Source organism: Pipistrellus kuhlii, unplaced genomic scaffold (genome assembly GCF_014108245.1).
Source record: "Pipistrellus kuhlii isolate mPipKuh1 unplaced genomic scaffold, mPipKuh1.p scaffold_m20_p_8, whole genome shotgun sequence".
NCBI lineage: Eukaryota > Metazoa > Chordata > Mammalia > Chiroptera > Vespertilionidae > Pipistrellus > Pipistrellus kuhlii.
Genome location: NW_023425584.1, coordinates 52,956,510 through 52,983,625, shown reverse-complemented (window position 1 = coordinate 52,983,625; position 27,116 = coordinate 52,956,510). Strand labels below are relative to the sequence as shown.

The following is a 27,116-nucleotide window of genomic DNA, read 5'->3' as shown; positions in this document are numbered from 1 at the left end:
TATCCAGTACTGGAGGGGGAAGGGAGGAGTGTTAATCCCCTTAGAGGGACAATGCTGCGATTTCTTGGGGTGTGAAGCTGTCGCTTCCTGGTGACCAAAGAGGCCTCCTCAGCTTCCCAGCTAAATGTGCTCAACAATTTCTGACTTATTTTTGCTCTCTTCTTTCCAATAACTAGCTAAGGATGGTAACAGGTACACAAATAGATAAAGTAAGATCTCTAGAGAGGAGTCTGGCCAAGAGATAGAAACTTGGGAGTCAAAAATGTCTGGGTTGCTGGCTCAGACCTTGGGAGTAGATGAAACTGCATAAGGACAGCACAGAGAATGGGAAGAGAAGGCAACCAGAACAAAGCTCCACATAAAGGCTGCACTGAAGAGTTGCCAAAGTGCTTGAGGAGGAATGAGAGGAAGTGCTTGAGGAAGACAGTTGTACTAAGAGGGCATGTTCAATAGTGTCAAATTCAGACAAGCTAGCAAGAGGATCGAGGGACAGATAGATTAGGCAATAGGAAAGGTGCCAGAGCCAATTTGCTGAGGTTGACAGAGTAAGAGTCAGGCAAAGGGAAGGTCTAGACAAAGTGGAAACAAGTGAAAAAGTTTTGAAGTAAAGGAAAGGTGAGGGGATCAAATGAAAAATGTCTTGTCGTTCATCTGCTTTTTGTTAGATTTAAATGGGATCACATGAGAATATATGTACATAGAGGGAAATGAGGGGAGAAGAAAAATATACAGCAAAGAAAAAAATAGGATAGCTGATGGAAGTTAGTCTCAGAAGAGATGGAAAGCAAAGTCATCAAAACTACGGGTGGAGAGTTAGAACTAGAGAGGAGTAAGGACTTTTGTTCCTCTAAGACAGGAAAGGAGAAAGCAGATACAAAGTGTAGCTCTAGAAACTTGGAAGTTGTAGTAAAAAAGATTGTCCTGCCTTTAGTTTGTGCTGCAGACTCTAAAGAAGACAACTCCCAAACTCAGCCAGCTGGCAAAGTTCGCATAGAAATTCATGCATGTACTAGTATATTGGTCATTTGCTTATGTAAAAATCTAAACAAAAAAAAAAAAATGAGTCTTTATTCCATTCCTATTCAGAGCATTTATTTACATTAAATTTTACATGCACAGTCCTAGAAGTTTGATCTTTTTCTTCTTCATTTGTTCTGTGACAATAGGCTCTCACTTAGTGATGCCAGTCTCTAGTATTACATTAGGGATGGGGTGGGGTGCTCATAAGGGTATCTAGGCTCATCAGAATAATTCATTAAAAACTGTAATCATATTTTTATTATATCAACTCACTGCAAAATCATCACCATATTATTTACCATGGAACAGAAAATAAAGATAGTTAATTAAAAGTGGTTAAATGTCACCTGGACTAACATTTGAAAATTAGTTGCATAGCAAACTTTGAATTTAATTTGAGTTCAAAGTATTAGAACATTGTGTCATTAACTATTCAAACTTTTTACTATTGAAGCTAAAATATTCAGATATTTTCTATTTTTCCTAATTCAGTGTGAGAATACTGCACATGTGTTAACATTTTCTAACTAATTAATAGAGTGCTTCTTTGAACCTGAACTTAATCTGTATGCTTATGTATAAAAATTATTTAGAATAGGCAATAGGATTTTTAAAAACATTTAAAAAAGAGAGTAATATGCTTTTCAAACACATAACAAGATTATCTCAGCTTGGAATTGGGGGTTCAGAGATATTCTAAAAGTGAATATGTCATTAAACAAATCACAATTTATCAAGTTTTTAAAGTAGATGCTTGATAGAAAAAAAATTCATCAAATGCCTAAATGATATATCTATCACTTCTCATTTCTGTCTTGCATATGTCTTTGGTGTTTATAATTCTATATTGGTTAAAAAATCACCTATTCTCTTCTTCCTTATAGTGACCACATTTTTAATACTGGCATTCAATTTATCTAGTTGGTGTTTGCTTTAATGCATATTTTCTATATTCTTTTACCTCCTATTCAGTTTTGCATTTGTATTAAGAATAGGTTTCCCAAAGCAGAAGCTCTTTCAGCCACCTACTAATGACTTTAAATCAGGAACATTTTTTATCTGGATGTCCAGTACCATCTGTCCAAGTGCTTTGCCCTGTTGAACAAATCAAATAGAAAAGTACTGAGTGTAAAAAGAATTCTATTATAGTTATTAATGTTAATATCACGCATTTTAAAAAGTGATTACTATATAATTTTGATAAATAAGATTTTACTTGAAACTAGTGACCTGGTACACGAATTCATGCACATTGAAAGGAAATTAATTAGAATAAATATTTTAATAATTGCTATTTGCTCTTTCTCTGTAATAGAAGTGTCAGAGATGAAAAAAAAGTTAGTAAATGTATATGAAAATAACATATAAATTGATTAATAAACAATAACAGCCACAAAGACATGACATAATAACAACATTGATAAAAACAATGACTGATAAATTGATTAAACTTATTCTAACACTGAGGCCAGTGTCAGATGGGGACAAATCAATTCTTGGAATCAGAACAACCTCTCCTCCACAGATCCTATTAATATTTTAACTTTGATTATGTTAGGTTGCAATCATTTTGTAATAAATCTAGTACCATTACAAAGACCCCACTTACTATTAAAATTTCTCAGTAGCATGTTGATTGCATCTACTTTCAATTCTTATTTATGACACAGCATTCCCAAAGGTGTAATACTTTTAAGAAATTCAATGGGAAATTTTTCCTTTTTGGCATCATCCTTTCAATCTGGTATTACTGTCAATTACATTGTTGTCCCTGAGTCTTAATGCAATATCTATTCCCCAGCCTTTTCGCCACGTGGGAAAAGAATAGGATATTGCAGCTAATATGGGAAACAGGATACTGATTTGTTTCATTTTAGTTGCTTTTGAATTATTGGATCTGGTTTACAATGAATGAGCAAGTCCCTTTCAAAAGGAGATCCTCTATCTTTGTTTCTGAATATGACAGCAACTTCGGTCACACGGGGATAATTATATCTACCCAATCACTATTTTGATTATATTTAATTGCCATTGTTACTTCTGTGCAATGCTGCTGCTTTCTTTCATCTTTAGGATGTCAACAAAAACAACCAAATTTATGATCGACAATGACAGATCGAAATACACACCTGCAATTGGCGCCAGCGAGAACTTTATATGTATTGTGCATGTGAGAGTCAACTTAACCTTTTATTGTTATAGAACAAACTTGCTTAATTAGACCTGCTTTCTGATGTAGCTAAACTTTTCCCAGCCCTGTGAAGCACCCAACTTCTCTTTCAGGTAATTGTCAGCAACACAGCAGTAAATATCAACACAAAGCATATTATTATTGTAGATCACGCAGGGAGAACAAAGGGTAAAATATTTAACTGCAGCAGTGTTTGACTATATTCTGTGCAGTGAGAAAACCTGAAGTCATTCTCATGGTCTGGTCCACCATTTTTTACTTCTTTAGAGTCGGGTCAAATTTCTAAGCTTCCTAAATCTCTCGTTTTTGGCTAATGAAAAGAAAATAGAATTCCACCGAGTCTACTATCTATCTACTCCAGGACTTCTGTGAGGATCAAATGAGATGAGGCATGGGAAAACACTTCACAGACATTTGATTACAGCGTAAAGTGTTCCCACCTGAAGCTAGTCATTGCTAGGGAGAGGAAGCCAGTTGGACATTTATCATAATAGCTTTTCATATAGATAGATAATGACAAATTTAAAAATCACATACTGAATGAACACAGTTACAAGTAAAATGTATAAGTAGCTAATGAATTCTATGTGAAGATCAAAATGTGAAAGGCTAATATGTACCAAGGATATACAGTTCCCAAATCAGAAACCCTCAATGTTTATATGGGAATGTACTAATTATAAGAATATGATAAAGAAAAAAAATAAGATGATAAGAATCACAGAGCAAAATAAACAAAAAAACATCAAAGTAAATTAAACATATAAAGGAACTGAAGTATCTCTTTCCTGCTAGTGATTTCATTTAATCAATGATGTCTATAGGCTATTGGCTTAGATAAGACAAATAGCTGAAGATGTGAGATATTCTTATCAACTTTACAATTCTTATCTAACGGCTACTGTATAGTTTAGGATTTCTTAATGAGTTTCAGATGATTCAAAGGATGGATTAAATAACAGGCAATATTGAAGGGTAAAGGATACAGTGGACTGAGTTAAGTTACTAATTTTAGTTCCTTCCTAGGATAATCCAGATAAATTTCAACCCAATTCCATAGTAGTACCTGGCTTCAACTATTTCTGGGCCATGATAGAAAGATAACTTTCTTTACTTCAAATAATGGCTCTCCTTAAACTATAGAATGCCAAATAATCTTTAGCTTCCAAATCAGGTCATAAACTACTTTCTTAAATGTCCAGATACTAAGTGGTCTCTCTTTCTATATGATCTTCATATCCGCTAAAGTCATATTCATTAAAATGAATATAATGATGTTTTACTAAGAAGTTATCCAAAAATATTTTACTCTTCTATGCTTCCTCCTTCTGAACTGAGAGCTCTATAGTATTAGTGTATGTGCTATGGTTCATTGGATGCTGTTGATACAGCCTATGTCATCATAACATAGGAAACAGACACAAAGAAAATGTTCAATGTTTAGATGCTTACCTGGGGGTCACTTCGCAGGGAGGCAGTGCCTCCGCCACCGAGGGAATTTTTTAAAACGAAGTTTAATGCATATATTCCTGGCAAATCATATCTATGGAATTAAGAAAAGAAAGATGAATTCTAACAGTAGATTTAGTCATAGTTTCTTCCAGCCACCCTCCTTACAGTTACTGGCTAGCCTTCCCATGTATTGGCAATGGCACTGATACCTTTCACACCAGTAGTGGGCTTCCACCAAACCTAAACTGACTATTCCCCTTGTTACTGACAATTGGTGTGAAAAAGCCTAATACCATGGTACAACTTGCATTTTAACCCACAGAAACATTCTTCCAGTTTCCTTGCTTCAGGTTCAGCACTAGCACTAGCACATGGCTAGAATTCAAAACTATTTGCCAGGACACAAAACTGGTGGTGAAAAGGAAGAAGTTCACACATAGCATGTATTGTGTTAATCATGAGGCTGGTATTAGAAAGTATTTTTTTTAGGGTTTGTTTTTTATTTGTTTTTGTTTTTTGGCTTCAAGCAGTATTAGTCTTTGATCATGGGCTTAACCATATACCACAAAGTATGTACTGATGCCAGAATATCTCAATAGACAGTTCATAAAAGTGTTCACAGGGAAGATTTACTAATGATCATAAGACAAACTTATATTGTAACTTCTATCTGGTGATCAATGTACTTAGAGCATGGGAAAATATGCATACAAACACACACACTAATGGAATTGTTATTTATACACACACACACACACACACAAACACATGCACTATATACAAACTTATGCTTTATATACACATTTTTGCATGAAAATACTTAAAAGAAGATCAACACTGTCCAGGGCAGTGTGAAACAGGGTATTTGGACCAAGATGTGCATCTGTGAAGGGAGCAGAGGCAGAAATGGGGAAATTAAATGAAAAGGGAAAACTAGCTGAATTGCTTGGATAGATGTATTGTCATCTAGTAACAAATTATTTTCCTTCAGTTATATTATTTTAAAACAAGTTTAGTTAATTTCTTGAATTATAACATGGAAACAAATAAATGTAATTAAAACTTTGCAATGATGTATAAAAACATTATGGAAATAGAGTAAATATTCTGATTGGTTGTATAGGCACAAATATGAGTTTATACATCCAACATTTGTTCTAGAATAAGGACTGATAGAAGACAATCTTTCATTTTGTTTTGACATCTTCATGCAGCATATATTGTGTCAATTGTAGGACTAGTATCAGGAAAAATTATTTTTTCCTCTTAAACATTTTACCTTCAAGGAACTGAAACGACTAGCCTTTGTTTTTTCCCCACTGTACAATTTCAGTGACCAATTTTATATACTATTAAGTACATTCATTATTACTCAAATTAAAGCCATGTTTAAGAGCAATTTCTACATGTGTTATTTCAAGCAAAGATTAATTTTCAATAAGAAAACCTGCCCTAGGTTACTATTTCCTTTGTAAGTTGATGACTATTAATGATATAAATTTGACCCATTTTTTTTTTCCTTGTACATATAACCAAGTGTAATGTGGGCTTAACGAGGAAATAGAAAATTATATGAGAACTGTTGTCAATCATACTTTTGTAATTACTGCAACTATATTCAAAACAGAAAAGTCTGCTCATAAGTTTCAAGTGATAACAGTATTCTCCCCAGACTTTCACATTCTTTGCTTGACTTACTAGTCAAGGATTTCTGCTCTGCTGTGCAGCATATATACCAGTCTTCCATGAAAATCTAGGGCAGGGTCCTAGATTATATAAGGTCCTTTGGAGCTCAAAGAAAAATGAAATGTTGGCCAAGATTGATTCATATTATTTAAAGTTGAATCACTTTAAGCATATCAGTGCTAGGTCAGGGTAAAGCCCAAACCAGATACCCTATACAACCCATTTTACCTTGGAAGTGTTAATGTCCAAGTCTGCAAGAAGAAATAATGCAAGGGAGAGTGCCCCCTGACTGCAGAGAGGGAGGCTGACAGGCATTCCCTTGTGGAGGTCACGTGATGGAGAGATCAAGAGCACAGACTTGGGAGGCCCAAGCCTACTTGGGTTTGAATCCTAGTTCAACTACTGTGACTTTAGGTAAATTATCTCATTATTGTATGCTGTAGGATAATAGTTGTGAGAAAAAATAAGTAAAAAATTAAGTGCTCCCCGTCCCATCTGTAACTGCGAAATGCGACAACAAAATAGATCACAAACGAAAGAAATGGAGGACAAAAAGCGTCTGGATATAGAGTTCAAATCTACGCTTACAAGGTTTTTCAAGAATTTCCTAGAAAAGATGGATAAGGCCTACGAGGATATGAAAAGAGATCAACTAGAATTAATAAGGAGTCAACAAGAAATAAAGAATACATTGTCTGAAATAAAAAATATTTTACAGAGTCCTAAAAACAGAAGGGAAGATCGCAAGAATCAAGTCAAAGATTTGGAACATAAAGAGCCAGAAGACACTCCTCCACAGAAGCTAGAAGGCAAGAGAATCCAGAAAATTGAAGATAATGTAAGAAACCTCTGGGACAACTTCAAGCGAACCAACATCAGAATTATGGGGGTCCCAGATGATGAGAGAGAGCAAGATATCGAAAACATACTGAAAGAAATAGTGATAGAAAACTTCCCCCATCTGGTGAAAGAATTAGACTTACAAGTCCAGGAAGCACACAGAACTCCAAACAAAAGGAATCCAAAGAGGACCACACCGAGACACATCATTATTAAAATTCCAAGAGCAAAAGACAAAGAGAGAATATTAAAAGAAGCAAGAGCAAAGAAGGTAGTAACCTATAAAGGAGCACCTATACGATTGTCAGCTGACTTCTCAACAGAAACCATGCAGGCCAGAAGGGAATGGCAAGAAATATTCAAGGTGATGAATAGCGAGAACCTACAGCCAAAAATAATCTACCCAGCAAAGCTATCACTCAGAATCGAAGGCCAGATAAAGAGCTTCACTAATAAAAAAAAGCTAATGGAGTTCATCACCACCAAACCAGAATTATATGAATTGCTGAAGGGGGTTCTTTCAGAAGAGAAGGTAAACAAAGATAAAAATTATGAACAACAAATACGTAACTATCAACAAGTGAATCTAAAAACCAAGGAAATTAAAAAAAAATCTGATGAACAATATTAACTGTTGAATATAATAGAATCAGAGATATGGAAGGGGAGTGAACTGACGATTCTTGGGGAAAAGGGGAGAGGGGGGCGTGGGAAGAGACTGAACATAAACTGTGCACCTATGGATGAGGACAATGGGGAGAGGGGAAAGGGCAGAGGGTGGGGTGGGAACCTGGTGGAGGAGAGCAATGGTGGGGGGGGGGGGGAAAGGAACATTTGTAATAATATGAACAATAAAAACTTATTAAAAAAAAAAAAAAAAAAAAATTAAGTGCTGAAAAACCCTGAGTGGTTTAGATAGACTTTCAATAAATAATACCTATTGAATGAATTGATAAAGCTCAATATGTGCTAATGAGGTCCTTCTACTTGCAGGCCATTGTGTTTGGACCTAGATGCTACTACCTACATGGATATTTAATACGGTTGATGGGAAATTACCTGATAAGCTTTTTTAAAAAATGGATTCAGTGACCATTTTATTTGCCAAGCAGATTATGTCCTGGCTCACTTTTAGAATCAATAGTAAATTGGGAGCACATGTCCAATTAAGTGCTGGTAATATAAAGAGGTTTGGGACATCATCTCTACCCGGAGGGCCCTAAGTGGTAGAGAGGACAAACACAACAAAGGCTTGAAAAAGGTGGCACTGATTGGTCACTATGTGGCAAAAATAGAAAATATATTTGTATGAGTACTGGCATATTGACCAATAATTTTCCATTGAACTGCTGTTTCAGTTTTGTATTGCTACTCAAGGCTTGATGTTTAATTGGTCTACTCCAGTTCTAAATATTCTATTTTTCTGGTTTTTGTTTTATTGTCATATTATTGTTTTGTTTTATATTCCTAAAGAGTTTCAAAGCAACTTGAGTACTGGGTCCATATGTTATTATTACTATTTTTTGTATTCTTAGTTCACTTTGCACAGGACATTACATGCTGGTGCTAAATATATCTCTCTCTATATATAAATCTATATCTGTGGTAGGCATACAAGATTAGAGTAAGGACCTTAGGCCAGGTATAGAAGGTCACCAGGGTGGAAAGCCCCTGGTGCCTAGTAACAGGCAACACTTTGAAAATAAAGACCTCGCCCCCTTTCCTCCCCTAGCATATCACTGGTGATTCAATTCAGATCCCCTGACTTTTCTTATTGCTGGTCATGAGGTTTGGATCTTTCTTTTCTCCCCGGGCATGCTGCTAGTCATGTGTATGTGTGGGGGGGTAGGAATGGGCTGGAGAATAACTCTTAAGTATTAAGCCCCCAGGACAATGAAGTTCTGATCTGAATTAGGTCTCAGTTTTGACCTAGAGGCCTCAGTTGTGTTTCAGCTATAGGCTCAGAAAAGCAGTAAAACCAGACAAGCAATGGCTGATACCAGTTCACTGACTAATGATCCCCAGTTCTAGCACTGATCAATCAGTAGAGACTGTGATCCTGAAAAGATACACCAAGAAAGCTGCTTAATGTTCTAGGAGATCCTCACCTAGGACCTTCCCTAAAATATATATATTTGTGTGTACATTCCATATAACAAACCAGCCATGTTATCATATATATATATATCCTATATAATAAAGAGGTAATATGCAAATTGAGAGGATGCGTCACTCCAACACACAACATGGCCACCCCCATGTGGACAAAGATGGCTGCCCCCATGCAGACACAGAAAATTGGCAGGGGATGGCAGTTGAACATCCCTTGAGGGGTCCCAGATTGGAGAGGGTGGAATGCTATTTTCTTTTCATTAGCCAAAAACCAGAGATTTAGGAAGCTTAGAAATTTGACCCGACTCCAAAGAACTAAGAAATGGTGGACCATGAGAATGACTTCAGATTTTCTCACTGCACAGAATATAGTCAAACACTGCTGCAGTTAAATATTTTACCCTTTGTTCTCCCTGCTGATCTACAATAATAATGTGCTTCGTGTTGATATTTACAGTTGAATTTCACTAATGTATTCTGATCATTGGTAGGTCATTTCAGAATACATTAGTGAAATTCAACTGTCTCATTGGCCAGTGTTGATAATGGTAACCACATGCTTCTCTGATTAACAAAATAAAAAACTGCATTTCTAGGTATATAGGTTTCCTAGGGTTTGATTCTCAAGTATGGATTTCAAGATTATCCAAAAACTGGCAATGGGCCTACTATTTTGAAATTATTCTAAAGTAATGTTTAAATTCAACACCACATGCTGTTGATGGTAGTTAGTCTACATGATTAGGGCAAGTTGTTAATGACTACAAAGTTGGATGACACAAGGTAATTAGTTTTTTAGTCCCTAGTGCAAATGACTCTAATCCCAGGATATTCTACAAATAACAGAGGGGGCAGAATAAGAAGGTGGGGATGAACTGGTGGGATTCTATCAACATTGATCATTCTATCAATGATCTATCTTTAGAAATCATTAGATATACCACATCTGCTTCAATATTTAAAGAGTGGGTGGGTTTAGGTGACCCAGGCTTTAGGACACTATGTGTTTTAGTAGAATGTACAACCATCAACAAATGTGGCATAAATCTATAACTGGGCCCTACATAAACACAAGGTTAAACTTTGTGTAATGCTGAATATTTATGGAACTATTACATTTGTAGACAATGTACTTTATTACTTTATTCAAATACCGAATGTTCACTGAAACAAATTGAAGAGTGATAGCATACAGTGAAGGGCCGAAGAGGTTTATAGTTATGAATATGGAAAACACAGAGTTTATTTTTGTATTTTTACTTATCAATTATTATATTATTTTCTATACAAACACCTGTAAACCTACTTTTGCTCCACCTTGTAATTAAGCCCTGTAAGTTGGGTAGTAGTAGTAAAAGAATGAGAAGAAGGTTTTAAAGTCAAAATTGTGGACATGTAAAAATATTTCTGAATAACAATGAGAGCATGCTGTGTCCTTGTGTGTGAGTAGCAGAAGTAAAGTTGCAAGGATTTTTAGAAGTGAAGGAAAGTAACCCTGAGTTCAGCATATGTGATAGGTCATTAGCATAATGAATCATCTCACCACAGTGGCAGGTAAAGTAGTGGAAAGATCACCCATGAATCAAATGTGGAAATTATCAAGGAATATGAGAGTATCTAGGAGGCTAGCAGTGAGAATGGGAGAAGGATGGTCAAAAGTATTGATTCAAACATCAGAAGAGAAAAGATACTGAAGATAATGGAACCTCTATCAAATCTTTGAAGATCAGGTCTTACCAAAATTTAGATTCTTAAGGATCACCCAAGACTTATTTAATCTGAATCTCTAAAAATCTTTTGAAACATTTATCAAACTCCTCTGGTATTAGTTTTGGGGAGCTACTGGTCTACAAAATCTAGTGTTGAGAAAGGATTATATAAGTCCACTTATCAGTCAGTATTAAGTTCCAAGTAATATAAACCCACTTATTTTAAGCAGAAAGCTGTACAGTGGAGAGAATTAGGTGTAATATAAAAATGGTTGTAAGAACCAAAAGGGTGGGAATCTAGATGAGCCTCCAAGAATGATTTCCAGAACAAACCATTCTAGCAATTTTCAACCGGCGTGCCACAAGAATTTAAAACAGATGACTACAAGTACTGCCAATCATGGGAGTGCTATGGGAATTTTGTGCAGTAATTCCTGCTTTTGCGGGACTGTCATATGCAAAGCAGAAGGTAATTAAAGAGTAAAAAATAGTCAATACCTGACTACTTTGTCAGGGGCAGTGACCTCTACTCCCTTAGACTGTCAAATAAAAAAATGACAACAGCCAACACAATAATAGCCATACAGTGTGAATAAATCAAAATTATACCTATTTTTTGTTAGATTGGAAAAACATATATTTTTGGTGTACCACTGAATTTTAGTAATTAGTTTATGTGTGCCACGGGATGAAAAAGGCTGAAAATCCCTGCACCATACAATTGACCCACCAGTAGGTGGCACTGCTACTAGTATAGTCAAGAAGGTGAGGCTTTCAGGGGCTTCCACCAGAATAGGTGGTTACCCCTTTAGCTGTGATTCAGAGATTAACAAACTACCACCTGAGCTGTTGGCTCTAAGAATACATCACTTTAGTTAAAATCAAGAAACTAACACTGTATCTGTTAGCTCTAGAGCCCCAATGCACCTGCTCAGTCTGTAATGAAAAAGCAGATCCCCTGCTCCTTGTTTCTCACCTCTACATAGCTGCTGAATATTGAGATTTCTTCTATGACTGATGAAACCCCCCCCCCCCCAACTCCAGTGCTTCATCTGGCACTCACACTTTACCACACATCTTCCTTCCAAACCTCCTTGGAGGCATCTGACTGACAAAATCTTGGTCATATCTAGAAACCTGGCTGGAGGAAAGCCTGTGAGTTTACTTTTTTGACTTTCCAACCTCCCCAGTACGAGAAGACAAATTAGGAATGGAATGGACACTAGAGGCCCCTGCACCATTATCACCACAATCATATTGAGTGCTGTGCTAGCATTGAGTACTGCAGGTGCCCCCACCCCACCCCCGTAACCTTTTTTTCCTTCTCCACAATGACTATTATTTTCTCCATTCATAATCTTTAAATCATAACCTTTCCACCTCTCTCTCTCTCTCTCTCTCTCTCTCTCTCTCTCTCTCTCTCTCTTAAATATATTCTATTGATTTATCACAGGGAGGAAGAGAGAGGGATATAGTTAGAAACATCAATGAGAGAGAGTCATCATCGATCAGCTGCCTCTTGCCCACCCCCCTTTGGGGATGTGCCTGCAACCAAGGCACATGCCCTTGACCAGAATCGAACCCGGGACCCTTCAGTCTGCAGGCTGACGCTCTATCCACTGAGCCAAACCGGTTTTGGCTCTCTTACTCATTTTAAAATCTGGTGTCATTTGGCCTTCATTCCCACCGTTCCACTGAAACTCCCTTATAAGATTACAAATAGATTCCTATGGCTAAACCTAAAGGATGATTCTGTCTTTATATTACTTCCTTTATCTACAGGATTTTAGCAAAGTTGACCTTTGTTGAACTTTCTTTCCTTGGCCTTCAGGTAACCAACTCTGACTGCAACTTCTTAGTTTCCTTGTTATCTTCTCTTCCTCTGCCTTTTCTTAAATATTGATGTTCCTTAAGGTTCTACCCTGGGTCCTGAGTGATCTTATCCAATAACTTTAATTGCTTTGTCTGTACTGATGACTCCCAAATGTGTCTTCCTGGTAGATAGTTCTCTCCAGTGCTCCTTATATATCCAAATGCCTCCTAAATGTCTCCTTTTGGATCCCTCAAAATAGCCTTCCTTCTTCTTGCTTATTTCAGTGAATGAGAACACAGTGCAAATATCATAGCTGCTCAACCCAAAAGTCCATGAGTAATTTGGACTTCTCCCTCTTCCTCATTCCTCACATCTAAGTCCTCTTTATCCAGTATCATAAAAATCCATCATATCTGTTTACTTCTTTTCATCTTTACTGCTATCTCAGCCTAGGTCACCATATTCTATGACCTAGATTACTTGAATAGTCTTACCTTGTCCCTTTCCCAAACATTCTATTGTAACCACATTAAACATTATATCTGATTACTTTTCTATCTCTCCACTAGTTTCTCCTTTGTTATATACCAAGAACTTGCCACAGAGTAACAAATAATCATTTGTTCAATCTAAGAAAGAAGGGGAGAAAAGAGAACAGAATGGCTTTCAGTGGAGAGATTACAAGTGAGTTTATATCTTCAGAGTTTTTGTTATATTAAAGATGTTGGTAAGAGAGAGAGTTTAAATATTAAAAAAAAAAGTTTATCACAGAAATAGAATTCATTCCATAGGTCATAGTAACAAGGCTTTAGAAAATGTACGTAAAGCAGAGCTTCCCAACTTGTAGGCCACATGGTGTGCAGGTGTGCCACAAACAGTTTATAGGATGCTTCTATTCAAACCTGGGTCCCTCTGAATTTAAAATTATGTTCTTCCTAGTAAATTTGATCGCTGCAAAAATGAGATGATTGTACCAACTAAAATCATTATTAAGCTTTTAATTTGATTTTACAAGGAAACCTAAAGATATACATTATATTTTTATGACTATTCTAAGTAATAAAAGAGTGATATGCAAATTGACCATCACTCCAACACACAAGATGGCTGCCCCTATGTGATCAAAGATGGCTGCCCCCATGTGGACACAAAATGGCCACCACAAGATGGCCAGCAGAGAAGAGCAGTTGGGAGGGACTGCAAGGGGTGATCAGTTGGGAGGGACTGCAAGGGCCATTGGGGGTGTTCAAGCCTGAAGGGGAGGGCAGTTAGGAGTGACCAGGTTGGCAGAGGAGGGAAGTTGGGGGCTACCAGGCCTGCAGGGAAGGGCAGTTAGGGGTGACCAGGCCTGTAGGGAAGGGCAGTTAGGAGAAATCAGGCTGGCAAGGGAGCAGTTAGGCATCAATCAGGCTGGCAGGGGAGTGGTTAGGGGATGATCAGGCTGGCAAGCAGAAGCAGGGGCAATCAGGAAGGCAGGCAGGCGAGCAGTTGGGAGGTAGCAGTCCTGGATTGTGAGAGGGATCCCAGATTGGAGAGGATGCAGGCTGGGCTGAGGGACAACAACCTTAATACAAGATTGAGAGACATACATTCCAAAGCAAAGCAGAAGGTAATTAAAGAGTAAAAATAGAGATTAAGGAGGGTTCACAGGGGAATGATCATTTTGCTAGGGTTTATTAGGATATGTATGAGTATTTGGTTGTGAAAAGACAGATGGGAAGAAGGGCAGGTTGCAGGAGTATAATTTTAAAGATTTTTAAATTGATTTTTGGAGAGAGAGGGAGAAGGAGACAGAGAGTAACATTCATGTGAGGATGAAACATTGATCGCCAGCCTCCTGCATGTCCCCTACCAGGGATTGAGCCTGTGACCTGGGCATGTGCCCTGACTGGGAATTGGAAGGGCAACCTTTTGGTGCACATGATAATGCCCAACCAACTGAGCCACAATGGCCAGGGTTGGACTAGCAAGGCTTTAAAGATAGAAGAGGCAGAGCTGGGGATGGGATGAGATGGGATGGGGTAGGATGGGATTGGGTGAGACCAAAGCCTTGGGTGGAGTTGTTCTACTTGAAGGGAGATGAAAGATATCTTTCACTGAGAGGAGAGGAAGGAGAACAGGTTAAGTACAGATACAGAATTGTAAGGGGAAGAGGAAGAAAATTTGAGTAAGTTTTCCTTGAATGATATGAGAGTCTGAGAAAACAAAAATATGGAATTATGGCAGGAACTGAATGGTTTGAGAAGAGCAGAAAAAGTGTTAGGGCAATTACCAATGGGAATGCAACTGTGCAACTAGGAGTCAATAAGATGACTGTAAGTATTGCCAATCATGGGAGTGCTATGGGCATTTTGTGCAGTAATTCTTGTTGTTTTTTTTTTGTCATATGCATTGTAGGAAGTTTGCAGCACTGGCTCCTATCCACCCAGTGCCCATACTGCTCCCTGTCATTATGATAACTGGGAAATCCCACTCATTTTCTAATATCCGGGGGTTAAGAATCACTTAGCTGTGTAGAGGGCCCCCTGGGAATGCACATGGATGACCTTTAAATTAATGTCAGCTGAGTCTGAGGTCCAGAAACAGCCTCCCAAAATGTTGGAGACTGTTATCAGTACTGATTTCTTATCTTTATCCATGTGCTGGGATTAAGGAATGAATAGGACCTTGACTTACCCAGGTCTTAATATGCTAAATCCCGTCCTTGTACCAGGAATAAGGAATGAATAGGACCTGGGCACACCCAAAACTCCTTTGACTTTAACCCCCCCTTTGGAAATAAATAAATGCACTGTGTTGTCTGTGGTGGGTGTGACTGTCCCTCCATCAGAGTGACAGCCCCCCCCCCCCCCACCTCCCCGGGTCCCAGCTTATCCCTATTTCTGTGCCTGGTCACATTTTTTCCTTTAATTTCTTAACTCCAGCTCCTCCACTCAGGAACCTGTCATTTTCCGCGTGGGTCGAGGAAAACAGAGAAACAGCCCCCCACAAGCTGACATTAGATGGGTTAACATTATAGCATAATTGCATCATACTAATATATCACCTTCCCCAGGAACACTTAGGGACTTAATAACAAAGTTCAATAGTTTAAAAAAATTTAATGAGATAATAAAAGAAATATTCTTAGGTTCCCGCCCCCCCCCCCTTCCCATTGATTGAGAAATGTATATCATCCTCAACCTACTTCAATAGATATGTTTCCAGTAAGAGCAATTGCTAAACACACATAGCACATTAGAGCCAAATACAGTTGCACAGGAGATTAATTATCACCAAATAAGGTATTTTTATAGGCTATGTATGTCTAAACCCTGATCCAAAGCCTGGTTTTATAAGCTCGGCCCTTTGTCCAGGGAGGGATCAGAGTAAAAATTCCGGAAGGAGGCTAAAGTAAATCAGAGGACTGAGCCACAAAGAAGCCCCCTGCTGAGAGTCCCAGGCAGACTGTTATCCCTCACAAACATAGTTTGGGTACTTTGAAAATACAGCTGATGATTTGCCCAACAGACACAGTCTTAGAAATACTAACATAATGACAGAGCCATCTATGAAGACTTATTTTCCCAAACAGAGAAAAGGTCTAAGTTAGCCCTGGACAGGTAATTCCCTTACTTAAAGAATCATCTCATAAACCAAAACGTTGTAGGTTCGATTCCTGGGCACATACCTATGCTGTGGGTTCAATCCCCAGTTGGGATGCATATGAGAGGCAACCAATCAATGTTTCTTTCTCTCTCTTTTTTTCCTCTCTCTCTAAAACTAATAAAAGCATATCCTTGAGTGAGGATTGAAAAAAAAGAAAAAGTCTAAGTTAAATATAGTCTCTTATTAAAATAAACTTACAGGAACTGATACTTATCTCAGAGCCAGACCTCAGCTTCTGCTGATCTGGCTGTCTCGTGTTCCTTAAGAAATCCTCATCTGATAATGACCTTAGTATGACTAAGCCAATGGGCTTCAACCTGCCAATAGTTTCACCCTATTTTGACCCAAGTCTACTGGATCATAACCCTCAATTACACCTTGGTCCAGTGATTCTTCAGTTGCAACCTCAGCCTATTTCAAATACTCCTCCCACTCAAAACACTGATAATGATCTCTTTGGTATTGGTCCCTGCCTGTCTTCCCCAAACTCTTGCATAAACCTAACTGCAATGCCTTGCTTCACAATCTCCTTTATCAAAGGGTAGCAGCACTCTCCATTCCCATAGCTATTGACCCGACATTTCCAAACATCTAAAGTAAGTCAAGACATGTCAAAAGATCCACCTGCAGTGTGGAAAGTGCCAGTGGCTTTACTTTAAGGTGAAGGAAGTGTCAAAAATGATGTCGAACCTCACTGTTGCTTTTAGTCACGCATAAAACACTAATGAACAAAACAAAGAAAACTTGCAATATGTTTTAAGCAGGTTCTTAACACATATTAAGGCTACAGAAAAGATTATTTATATAAAAGCAGTAGCATCTATGCTTGAAGTGGAGATCTGGAGCTAGGTATCAAAACACTAAGAGATTACATAAAGTAAAATGTCTTAAAAAAACACACACCAAAATCTAAGTTGTAACATATATTGTACCACCTTTAACCCTAAATGTTTTGATTGTTCATTTTGGGTAGTAAATAAATTCATCTAATTATGTCAGTCTTCTGTTCTTAGATGAAACTGTTAAGATATCTTAATTTCTAAAAGTCAGCTACCAGAAACTAAATAGAAATTAAAGATAATGAAATAGAAATCTGATTAAAAGAAAAATTGTATATATTTTTTTTTCATGGAAAACAATCACCTTTAAAAATATATAACATTAGAGGCCCAGTGCGCGATTGAAATCACACAAAGAGGCTCTGTTTCCTGCTGTGCCAGGAGGCACCTCACTGGTGCCATGGGAGTCAGGCCTAACTGGCTCCGTGGGCAGCCAGGACCTGCACCTGAATTCCGTCCCAGCCTCACCCCGCCCACCCCCCGCCCCCTCCCGGGCCCCTGCCTGTGTCTACTCAGGAGCTGCCCAAGGTGGCGCAGCAGCTCAGCCAGCCCCAGGGCCCCCAGAGCCCCATGCCTGTGTGACCCATTACAGTGTCCTGGCCTAATTTGCATATTAACTCTTTTATATATATATATATATAATCATATCAAATAGCACATAAATAATTTAGTTTTAAAATGTATGTATTATCCCATATTTTGATTATATTGCATATACTTTTAAAAAATTCTTTAATTTTAAGAAAATTAGACTATTTACATTTTACTTATTAATAAATTTCTCTGGCATATAAGAACTATATGCAACTATATTAAGATTCTCACACTGAGGTAACACCTAAAGGCCAATATACTATCTCTCACATTTTTCCCTAGTTTATTTTACACCCAGTTCTCTCCCATCTCCTAGGTTTGATGTTTGGACCATCAAATTTTAGCATATGGTAAAGACTCTTATGTTGACTTCTGACTGCTTCAAATTTTGTCACTTTACAGTTCAAAGCGTGTCAATTCAGCATGACCACCAATTCATTTTGAAAGATAGCATTCATGTCCTCTGTTATTTTGTATCTCCAATAATATGGGCAAAAGAAAAAAGTTCTAGAATAAAAATAAAAGCCATTGATTTCCTAATTCAAAATAAATATGCTCAACTATTATAAGCCCCAAATATAAATGTGGTAATTCAATCACTTAAGTTGAAACATACCTTATCACTGAATTTTCTCCAAGTTCTTCTTTATGCAGAATATGTTGGAAATAATCTTCTATGGCTTGAGCAGTTAGAAATTTTTTTAAGTATGGGTAGTAGAGAGGATGCCGTGCTATGATGCCTATTGTATACAAAACATCATATTACTAACCACATATGCTGAAGATTGATCAAAATAACTCACTAATTTGAAGTATCTTAATCTGATTATGGAATGCTGAAGGGGAAAGGGGATTTAAAGAGAGAGAGTGGACAAACTATTGCCATCAAAGTGAATCTCTTAGTGGTAGATGTTATTCTCCTTGCTTTAGCAATATATAGGGTGTCTCTAATTTAGGGTTGACAGATTTAGATATGTCTAACCTAGGACATAACTAAAAAATGCATGGGACATACACTAAAGAATATTCATTATTTAATTAAAATTCAAATTTAACAAAGCATGCCTTATTTTGTCTGGCAATGCTAATGATTTCAAAGGGCATTATGAAATTCTAAGAAAATTTACTTTCTTTTTTTTTTTTTTTTAATATATTTTATTGATTTTTTACAGAGAGGAAGGGAGAGAGATAGAGAGCCAGAAACATCAATGAGAGAGCAACATCGACCAGCTGCCTCTTACACACCCCCCACCGGGGATGTGCCTGCAACCAACGTACATGCCCTTGACTGGAATCGAACCTGGGACCTTTCAGTCCGCAGACCGACACTCTACCACTGAGCCAAACCGGTTTCGGCAGAAAATTTACTTTCATTTTTTTCAAATTTTAAAACTAAGCATAAACCAAATAGTTGCAATTTGAGAAGAGAGGATGGAAGATGAATCAAAATCAAACAAAACATGTGAGAATATTAACTTCAATAGACTCTAAATTTCAGAAGTCATTGACCTTGACAATCATGCTCACTGCTCTATTTAACTGTCATGGTGCAAAATTTTAAAAACATACAATAACTGACTATTTAGTCAGGGGCACTGACCTTTTTTCCCTTAAGTTGTCAAATAAGAAAAATTACAATAGCCAACACAACAATAGCCCTCTAATATGAATGTCCTGTCTTGAACCATAAATATATACGTGGTATAATGGAGCTGCAACTTACTGGTTCATCAAAAAGTAAGGATGCATCTCCTTGGCTAATACTTGATTCCAGAAATGCTTATATGCAAGTAAAGGCCCTGACTTTTAAAAAGTCATTTTGGAGCAAAACAAGTAGGTAATTATTACTGTATTTTCATTTTGTTGTTGTTGTAAATCAATCAAAATTATACCTATTTTTTGTCATATTGGCAAAAAACATTTTCTGGTGTGCCGCAGGATTTTAGTAATTACTTTATGTGTGCCCTAAGATGAAAAAGGCTGAAAGTCATTGTGCTAGGCCCTATGTTCTATTCCCTAGAATCCAGGGAATGTTCAGAAATAAAAGGTTGGCTAATCCATTTCTTTTCATTATCTCAGCTCAAACAGCTCAAATAAATACTGCCGGTAATGGTGAAGATGAAGTACACCAACTGCCTGAGGCCATAATCCTGATAGCCTTCCAGGAATAGACAAAGTGTAAACGGAGTCATTGTTTATAAGATTTCAGATATAGGCACCTGTTATTTGTTCACCTGTATCCAGTTTGCAATCTCACTAGACAATGGAGATTTAGGTCTACTCTGGTTTTAGATATATTATTTTTACTAAAAGACAAAGGCATTTACAGTCCACTTAAAGGCAATAATTGACAGTCTGGGTATTGAGATTTCAGCAAGGAGATGAGTAGATGGTATTCCAGGAGATTAAAAAGGAAAAAGAATCAGGGAAGGTATTCTAAGGAGAAAAGAAAAGGATCTGGCAATTTTTGAAGAGAAAAAGGAGAAAGGATTTTTAAGAGGTAGAGAGGTATTCTTTAAAAATATATAAATAAAGGAAATATATACAAATCAGGAAAAATGGAAGTGTGATAATAAAGTATTGTACTATTTAGGGAAAAGGAGATTAAAAGGGAGCTCCTGTTAACAGGCCAATTCATAAAATACGTGCCTTATAATACTATTATATAAGAGTCAATTTTCTGGTCCCAAGTATGTTTAAATTATTTATCTCTTTGTGAAAATATATTATTGAAAGGCACAGTTCATCTGAAGAACATGTTTTTGTTATGTCAGTAAGAAAATAGCTAGTTGGCATTGGACAACTCGATATACCTTCACCAATGCAATAAACAAAACTTCCATGGTTTGAGTCCAAATGAAAACTTGTTAAGTGACTAAAAACAATTCTAGAGATGTGAAAAAAATGGCTTTTATAAACAAAAACGTACCTATATTTGCAGAGTTGCCTTTGTCCCCGCTTCTTGCATAGGCCAGATCTTCTAAGCGATATGTCCGTGAGCCACTTGGTAGATCTACCAATGGAGGCAGATAAGGAAATTGAAGATGGTCATGTGGAATATGGTTGTTCTAACAGGAAAGTTACATAGGTCAGCTTAATTGTTCACAATCTAATCATCTCTTTTGGGAAGGCTCAACACTCTAGGTTGGATATGTGTTTCTTCAGAGTTCTAAGAACACTAAAAATTTATGAAGCATAGATGTATGTTCTGCTTAAAACCAAAAATAAAACGAGTAGATGACAATGTTAATTGAGATATTCATACCACTGTAAATGAGCATAACTGCTTAATTGCTAGAAAGTTTAAAATCTACAGTTTTGTTTAACAAATGGGAAGCAGAAAATTTCAGATTTTTTATCTTTATGATGATTTTGTGGGAATAATAACTCTTTAAGACTCTGTAGCTCATCTTCATGGGAGACTAAAACTGTCTATATACTCACTAAGATTGAACAGCATTTAATTTAATGCAGGGTATCATGACATATTTATCATTTCACCAAGATCAAGGTAAAGAATATGACAAACCAGTAAGAGCTCCTAAAAATAAACTAGTAAGAAAGCCATTTTTTTCTTTTCCTTTTAAATATATATATATTTTTATTGATTTCAGAGAGGAAGGGAGAGGGAGAGAGCGACAGAAACATCATGATGAGAGAGAATAATTGATTGGCTGCTTCCTACACGCCCCCCTACTGGGGATCAAGCCTGCAACCCAGGCATGTGCCTTTGACTGGAATCAAACCAGGGATCCTACAGTATGTAGGCCAATGCTCTATCCACTGAGCAAAACCAGCTAGAGCAAGAAAACAATTTCAAACAAGTGGGAATAAATTCTCAATTGTAACGTATCTTCAAAGATAATTTCATAAGCATAAGGTAATTAAAATTAGGCTGAGAAGCATGTGGACAATTATAGTATGACCCCTGTGAATATATAGGCAGTCTTAATGGCACAGGCTAGTAAGCCAAGACAAGCAGAATAGGGAAACTGAGACAGATAAAGGGCCAAGCAGTTACAGCCATCTAGTAAATTGCAAAATCCTATCTTCTGTATCCAAGTACACTTAAGAGTAAATAGTATGCACTTCTCCCCAACTAGAGGAAATACAGCTTAAATTACCCAACTCAGGGAGATAGCAGAAATCCAATTAGTGCCACTTGTCATCCACACCCAAGTACACATGAAGGGAATTGATCTCATGTTGGTACATTAGCATAAAGTTGAAAAATATTCTACTGAGATCCTCCCCTAAGACCTCCTAGACCCCCAGTCTTTAAAAATTCTCAAGAAGAAGGATCCTTTCCTCCCCCACCTCTTCTTCCCCCACAGGCATGCGTCTCCTAAACTCCAAAGGACCTCAGGAGACTTGCAACCAGGGCAGTGAGCAGTGGCAATTCATCCTGAGCTAACCCCCTGAACCTGTCTCCAAGGCCCCCTTTTCTTTGATTTAGTGAGCCAAAACATTTCCCCACCTAGTCTCTCTCCTATCGCTTCTTCTATTCTAGGCCCTTCCTTGTTTCATTGTCCCCAGCTCTCATAAATGTCTCTAAAAATCACCAGGACTCATGTTTTGAAATCTTTCCTGAACAAGGTCAGGAACCCACACATGACTGCCTGGCCCCAGGCAGACCCGCTCAGGGCCAGGCTCCTTTTCTGGTAACTCTCACTTTGCACAGCTACAATATGCACATATTCATGTTACCAAGATTTCGTTGATTTGCCTATTCCACCTACCAAGGAATTTTTCTAGCTTCTTACTAACCTTCCTCAGTAACTAAAACAGGAATTGTGGTGTTAGGGGGCTTGTGTTAATCAACGACTAGCTGAGCAATTTACAGCCAGATACAGAAGGTGCCCGGGGTGGGAAGCCCTGGGTGGCTAGCAAGGGGAAAAACTGAGAAAAACAAGGACTTCATCCCCAGAGTAACTTCTCCTCCCCTGACTTTTCCTCCCTAGGAGATAACATCTAGGCCTCAGTTGTATTTCAGCTCCAGGACCGGAAAAGCAATGAAATCAGACAAATGACTCCTTGGCTGCCTCAGGACCAATATATATATATATATATATATATATAAAAAGCCAGGGTCCTCATGACCAGACAGGGTGACTGAACAGTAACAGTAACAACCAGCAGCTGTGTGGTGTGACCAGGCCGGAAGGGAGGTTAGTGAGGGATGACCAAACAACTGACCAGCAGGCTGTGTGGGGTGACAAGGCCGGCAGGGAGGTTAGTGAGGAATGACCAAACAACTGACCAGCAGGTTACGTGGAGTGACTAGGTCAGCAAGGGGGGCAGTTGGGGGCAACCAGGCTGGCAAGTGGAGGTGATCAGGCCAGCAGGCAGTGGCAGTTACGGGTGATCAGGCTTATGGTGGGGGCACTTAAGGGCAATCAGGTAGTCAGGCAGGTGAGTTGTTAGCAGCCAGCAGTCCCAGATTGTGAAAGGGATGTCCGATTGCCAGTTTAGGCCCAATCCCCGGGATCATGCCTAAACCGGCAGTCAGACATTCCTGAGAGGTCCGGATTGAAGAGGGTGCAGGCTGGGCTGAGGGGACCCCCCATCCCTGTGCATGAATTTCATGCACCGAGCCTCTAGTTGACTAATGATCCCCTGCCCTGGCACCAACTAATCTATGGACACCATGACCCTGAAAGAGCATATCTAGAAAGCAGGTGAATATTCAATTGAGACACTTCCCTCACACCTCCCCAAAGACTTCTGCCAAAGTGTCCTACATACTTGGTATATCATCTTTACAGATGTTAAAAATACTGGTAGAATAAATGTAATGAAAAATGGAAAGAATAACTGATTCAGCAGAACATACCAAACAGAGAGTCTGAATATACCTTTTAGGTCATCAGCTATGTTGGGTAAATTTGGTGAAGCCAATGTGTCCTGTGTAAAGGTGAGATCTTCATGGAAGGTTTCTATATGCTCTCCATTAATCAAGTGGATATCAATCTAAAAAAATTGTTAAGCCAGGAAATGAAGGGAAAAGATTGTATAAATAAGAAGGTACTTATAATTTTGTTTAATTGGAATATTAATTGGTCAGTTCTTAACTTTAATCTTAGAAGTTCTGATTTTGAAACTAATTCTAGTTTTTTAAAAAAGTTCTGCTTTTATGGGACTACATGAAGCATATTGCTTTTACATTCTTCTCAGTGCAAAACAAACATACATACAAACAAATAAACCAACCAAACCCAAAACCTACAAACTTCTCTTCTGCTTCTGGGTAAGTATTCTGATCTCAGTACTGCCTCTGCTTGCTGATGGGGAGGAGAGAGTGACAATGAACTCTGATAGTCTGGGGCAAACTAAGGTGAAGAAGCACTAGCAAGTAGAGCCCTGAGGCTGATGCTGGAATCAAAGACTCTTTGTTTCCTGTATATTAATGGCTGCCTCATCAGTACAATTTCCCTGAAAGAGCATTTCCAGCTCCCTTACCCAGTCCTCAGAGAATTCATCTGAGGCACACCTCTCAAGTGCCAGAGCCTCACAATGGAGCTTTATGTGTCATAGCTAGTCAGTCTCATTTTTGTATCAGGGAGTGGTGAACATGGCTCACACAACCATGTACAGTCAAGTCACACTGTGGCAGGAAATAGGATGTCTTAGGTTTACTTATTTGAAAGCATTCATCTATATAAGCACATAAGGGCGGAGCCATGTCTTTTTCTTCTTTTTGTCCTAATGCCTAGCATAGCCAGTGCCTGCAACATACAAACTCTCAATAAATGTACTAAACAGTATGAGTTTTAGTTATTTCCAAAGTGTTCCTTGCAATTATTTTTTATCTTCTTCATGACCAATGAAGATGTTGTGAGAAGCTGAACCATGCTGTAAAGAGTAGGCAAGCAATAACTACCAGCTGGAAAGGTATTCTGTGCTTACCCCTGAATTATTATTTTTCTGTCTCCATGTTGTTACATCTATATAAAGAGAAACCTTACTCTCCTCCCATCCTGTCCAGCCCACTTAAAACTGCTGCTTAGTTTTTCTTGTTTAAGGGTACTTGCCAGAGAAAAAGTAGAGCAGTGTATTTTTCCAGATTGCATATTTTAGTTTCTTTTTAGCCATTCTAGGTCAGAATGTTGTATAAGTTCTCTGAGAGATCCAAATGAATTCATAATCGAATACTTATAGTTAATAATTAATGTTACTATTTATTTTAAAAATATACCACACCCACTTCTGAAAAGGCCTGAGGAAGTTTTACATATTAACACATAGTTCAAAGGCACACTATTATGTTTAAGTACTAAATGAAATGGACTCTACAAAGGATAGAGAAATTGATGCTATCAGGGACCAGTCATGCTCTGCCTTTTTTGAATGGCTCCCCACTGCAGACACTACCTCCTCCTTACACTCTTCAGTGGAGGTATTTGTTCTTGAACTTACCACTTTCCCAACAGGAGCTAGCTGGGCTTGTCCAGCAGAATTGACAGGTCAGTGACATGCATGGGTAAGAGTTTGAACTTTGCAGCCTAGATAGGAATCATGGTCATGTACTTTGAGCAAGTTATTAAATGTCTCAGAGCATCAGTGTCCACACTGGAAAATGGGGATAATAATAGTGCTTACCTCATAGGTGAGAATTAAATAAGTTTAGTATGTGTAAATCACTTAGAGCAGAAGCTGGCACACCATAAGTGCTAAATAACTATTAGCATTTGGCAATTCAACTTTCCTCCAATTCTCTATAAAAATCCTCCTTTTGAAACTTGCATGTTTCAAATTTACTATCCTCCATCCCTTCTTGTTCTCATCATTTCCTGACATGTATCAGAGACTTTGGAACATGGCTTATGATTTTTCCCTCCATCCCAAATCTGCCATCTAGATGACTCTTCCAATGTCCAACACCTTGGCTTCTTCAACTCTAGTAACCGTCATCTCCACACAGATATCAACAACTCATCCTTTTCCCCTTGTTATTACCTGGAGCTATTCCACTTGCAACATCTTTAACCACACTGCTCAACTTTCTTACCACAAGCGCCTGTTATCCTCATTGTTCCTATTGGAGCTGCCTATCCACCAGAATTGGACTGAAGTATTCATGTATTAGACATTTTTCTGGCTGGTTTAGTCCTTCCACCTGTCTCTTTAAATAATACCTCTGCCTAGCCTGTGTGGCTCAGTTGCTTAAGCATCGCCTCATGAGCCAAGAGGTCACGGGGTTGCGGGTTCAATCCCCACTAAAAGGCATGTAGGAAGCATCCAATCAATGTTTCTCTCTTTCAGATGTTTCTATCTTTCTCTCTCCCTCTCCCTTCCTCTCTCTCTAAAGTCAATAAAAACACATTAAAACAATAAAAAAGCTGAAACCGGTTTGGCTCAGTGGATAGAGCGTCGGTCTGCGGACTGAAAGGTCCCAGGTTCGATTCCGGTCAAGGGCATGTACATTGGTGGCGGGAACATCCCCGATAGGGGTTGTGCAAGAGGCAGCTGGTCGATGTTTCTCTCTCATCGACGTTTCTAGCTCTCTATCACTCTCCCTTCCTCTCTGTAAAAAAATCAATAAAATATATTAAAAAAAAGAAAAAGAAAGAAAAAGAATACTACAGTGTAACCTGCCGCACACACTGGCAGCATGATAAAAAATAAAATAAAATAAAATAAAATAAAATAAAATAATAAAATAAAATAAACAATACATCCAACTTCTCACTTTTCTCTCTCCATTTTTCTTCTGCAATACTTACCCAGATGTGGATTAACCCTAACCTTCTTACTCTTAAAACCACTCAACTATGTGCATCGGAGCCTTATCTCCGGTCTCTGTGCTCAGTTGAGGCCTCAGCATAGTCTGGCAGCCTCCTCCGCGGCCCCATGCCAGCTCTGCATTTCTTGCAAACTTTCTACCCACTACTTTCTCATATCTCATACCTAGTCACCAAGTTCTACCTAAACCACTTCCTAAATATCTTCTGAATCTAAAAGCTTCAGTTCATTTTTTCTCTGCTACCAAAGTGATGTTCCTGAAGTTCAGGTACCATCATGTTCCCTTACTATCTTTCAGTAACTCCCTGCTGCTTTCTGATATATATGGCTTGGCCCCAAAGCCCTCTGTGACCAGGGCCTTGTTCACCTTTCTAGATTTCTTTCTAGATTTGTCCAACCTGTATTCTATATACTCAATTACTTGTACTGTCGTCACTGTGCCGTATTCTTTCAGAACCATGCATCTCCTA

The 27,116-nt window shown here is 38.1% G+C and overlaps 1 protein-coding gene across 3 annotated transcripts in view; it reads right to left on the bottom strand.

The window, feature by feature from the left end:
• Positions 1-1,070: 1,070 nt before the first annotated feature.
• The window catches only part of LOC118711147, a 78,498-nt gene continuing 52,452 nt past the window's right edge, over positions 1,071-27,116 (bottom strand). Inside the window, exons 16-20 of one of the 3 annotated variants that reach the window (XM_045576557.1) lie at positions 23,760-23,874; positions 20,834-20,917; positions 18,521-18,647; positions 4,664-4,754; positions 1,071-2,115 (exon numbers count right to left, since the gene is read on the bottom strand). In XM_045576557.1, the coding sequence (XP_045432513.1) occupies positions 2,038-2,115; positions 4,664-4,754; positions 18,521-18,647; positions 20,834-20,917; positions 23,760-23,874 (495 nt within the window). In that variant the 3' untranslated portion in view covers positions 1,071-2,037. The remainder of the gene's footprint in view (positions 2,116-4,663; positions 4,755-18,520; positions 18,648-20,833; positions 20,918-23,759; positions 23,875-27,116) is intronic. The other 2 variants (XM_036424111.2, XM_045576558.1) reach the window with 2 other exon arrangements.